The sequence below is a fragment of the Sycon ciliatum genome, chromosome 5, assembly GCF_964019385.1.
Source record: "Sycon ciliatum chromosome 5, ocSycCili1.1, whole genome shotgun sequence".
In the NCBI taxonomy this organism is placed as follows: Eukaryota; Metazoa; Porifera; class Calcarea; order Leucosolenida; family Sycettidae; genus Sycon; species Sycon ciliatum.
Window position 1 is genome coordinate 38,622,816 of NC_088647.1, and position 2,500 is coordinate 38,625,315.

Below are 2,500 nucleotides of genomic sequence, written 5' to 3' on the forward strand. Positions count from 1 at the left end.
GTTTTATAGAAGTGCATATAGAAGTACATGTGGATGTGAACTACACATACCATTCCGGTGTGATAGATCATATTAGCAGCCGTATCATCAAAGAAGTTCTCCGCCGTTGGCATCTCTCTCTTGAGTGAGTTAATAGTAGCGACACTGCGCTGCTCTTGTATGTACATGTCAATCTTCTGCGCATTGCCTTCTAGTTCGGCCAGGGCTTGTGTTAACAAGGTATGATCCGGATGACTAGCGTCCGTCTTTTTCTACACGTAACATTATAACAGGAACATACAGCACATCATACGCTAGGGGTCACACAAAACATCATACGCTAGGGGTCACGCAACACATCATACGCTAGGGGTCACACAACACATCATACGCTAGGGGTCACACAGCATGCCCGATTAGAACATACAGCACAGCATGCGCTAGGGGTGACACAACACGGCATGCCCAAGGAGAACATACAACACATGATCCAATAGGGAAACACACAACATCATACCTAGGGGAGCGCACACAACACAACATACCCAAGGGGAGTACAAATAGAGAGAGAGAGAGAATAAGTTACATTTATAAAGACAGGTAAGTCTAACAAATGAGGACTGAGACCTCTACAACAGGGTTTTTACGCCTGAAAGCAGGTGCATGATTTAACAAGCAGGTTGTCAGTCTAGATTTTATGCGCAGATGGAGAAAAAGCGCAGAATTTTTGTAATGAGATGAAAGCAGAAATAATAAGAAATAATAAGAAAAGATGAAATGAAAGCCTGCTCACAACCCCGCCCAGCCTTGCGAACTGGGTATGGTGGGATTAAGAACCCGGTTCAACGCTCGAGCAAGCGCTCTCCACTCAAGTGTTCACAGCAACTGATAGGAACGAGAGAGAGAGAGAGAGGAGAGAGAGAGAGAGAGAGAGAGAGAGAGAGAGAGAGAGAGAGAGAGAGAGAGAGAGAGAGAGAGAGAGAGAGAGAGAGAGAGAGAGAGAGAGAGAGAGAGAGAGAGAGAGGAGAGAGACAGAGACAGAGACAGAGAGAGAGACAGAGAGAGAGACAGAGAGAGACAGAGAGAGAGACAGAGAGAGAGACAGAGAGAGACAGAGAGAGAGAGAGAGAGAGAGAGAGAGAGAGAGAGAGAGAGAGAGAGAGAGAGAGAGAGAGAGAGAGAGAGAGAGAGAGAGAGAGAGAGAGAGAGAGAGAGAGAGAGAGACAGAGAGAGACAGAGAGAGACAGAGAGAGACAGAGAGAGAGAGAGAGAGAGAGAGAGAGAGACAGAGAGAGAGAGAGAGAGAGAGAGAGAGAGAGAGAGAGAGAGAGAGAGAGAGAGGAGAGAGAGAGAGAGAGAGAGAGAGAGGAGAGAGAGAGAGAGAGAGAGAGAGAGAGAGAGAGAGAGAGACACACACACACACACACACACACACACACACACACACACACACACACACACACACACACACACATACACACATACACATCATGAGTATCTCTTACCAGGAGATCCTTGACAAGCAGTGGATACCTTGGTAACCGTTGTATAGGAGTTAGTAGATAGGACTGTAGACTAAGACCAATTGCAACACCTGGATAGTTCTTACACAAAACTAATGTCTCTTGGACCATCTTGCGATCGGACACTTTCTGCACCATCTTCTCACACTCATCGTACAATGCACAATATGCCCTGTAGACGTTGAGTCGCCGAGGCCTGCAATTATCAACAAATGCACACACACACACACACACACAAACACATGTACATACATACACACACACACGCATGCACGTACGCACACACACATACACACACACACACACACACCAGATCCATGCATCCACACGTAGGCACAAGTACTTGAGTATAATACGTCAATCCAGAACCGTGCAGCAATGAAGAGCAATGAAGAGCAATGAAGAGCAATGAAGAGCAATGAAGAGCAATGAAGAGCAATGAAGAGCAATGAAGAGGGTATGTCAATGATACTCATGGTGAGAAACAAGAGTGTTAAATCCTTTTAAAAAAACACGCACACACACCTGCTTTAACGGCCAGGGAGCAGTACAACACTATTATTCTATTTGTATGCTGGTGAAAATACAAAATACAGTCAAGTAGTCAATGTTCACTGGTTTGAGGGTGAAAATACAGTGAAGTAGTCAATGTTCACTGGTTTGAGGGTGAAAATACAGTGAAGTAGTCAATGTTCACTGGTTGGAGGGAAAGACACAAACGGGAAAAGTCCGAAGTAGTGAATGTCAGTTTGCTTTTCCAGGGTTGGCGGGTGCACGTAATGTGGTGCGTTCCTGACTTCTTGAACCACAATCCTGGCCTTCCCGTGAACGTGAACATACCATAAGGACTATGGGCTGAGACTGGCTCTCGTAATACGGAATTTCACTATACCCGTCGACACCCATAAGCAACAGTTGCTGTATATCCTGGCTTTCGTGTAGACAGAGTTACCATAGTAACAATCACACGATCATCTGATATGAACACAGCCGACAGC

At 45.6% G+C, this 2,500-nt stretch overlaps 2 protein-coding genes across 2 annotated transcripts in view; both read right to left on the reverse strand.

Moving 5' to 3' along the window:
- The window catches only part of LOC135818621 (uncharacterized), a 25,105-nt gene extending 23,415 nt beyond the window's left edge, over positions 1-1,690 (reverse strand). The window contains exons 1-2 of the mRNA XM_065332008.1: positions 1,485-1,690; positions 51-251 (exon numbers count right to left, since the gene is read on the reverse strand). Coding sequence (XP_065188080.1) covers positions 51-251; positions 1,485-1,640 — 357 coding nt within the window. The 5' untranslated portion in view covers positions 1,641-1,690. The remainder of the gene's footprint in view (positions 1-50; positions 252-1,484) is intronic.
- A 698-nt stretch (positions 1,691-2,388) lies between these two features.
- The window catches only part of LOC135817054 (uncharacterized), an 18,138-nt gene continuing 18,026 nt past the window's right edge, over positions 2,389-2,500 (reverse strand). The window contains exon 8 of the mRNA XM_065330154.1: positions 2,389-2,500. This exon is cut by the window's right edge and continues 105 nt beyond it. Within this exon, the coding sequence (XP_065186226.1) occupies positions 2,389-2,500 (112 nt within the window).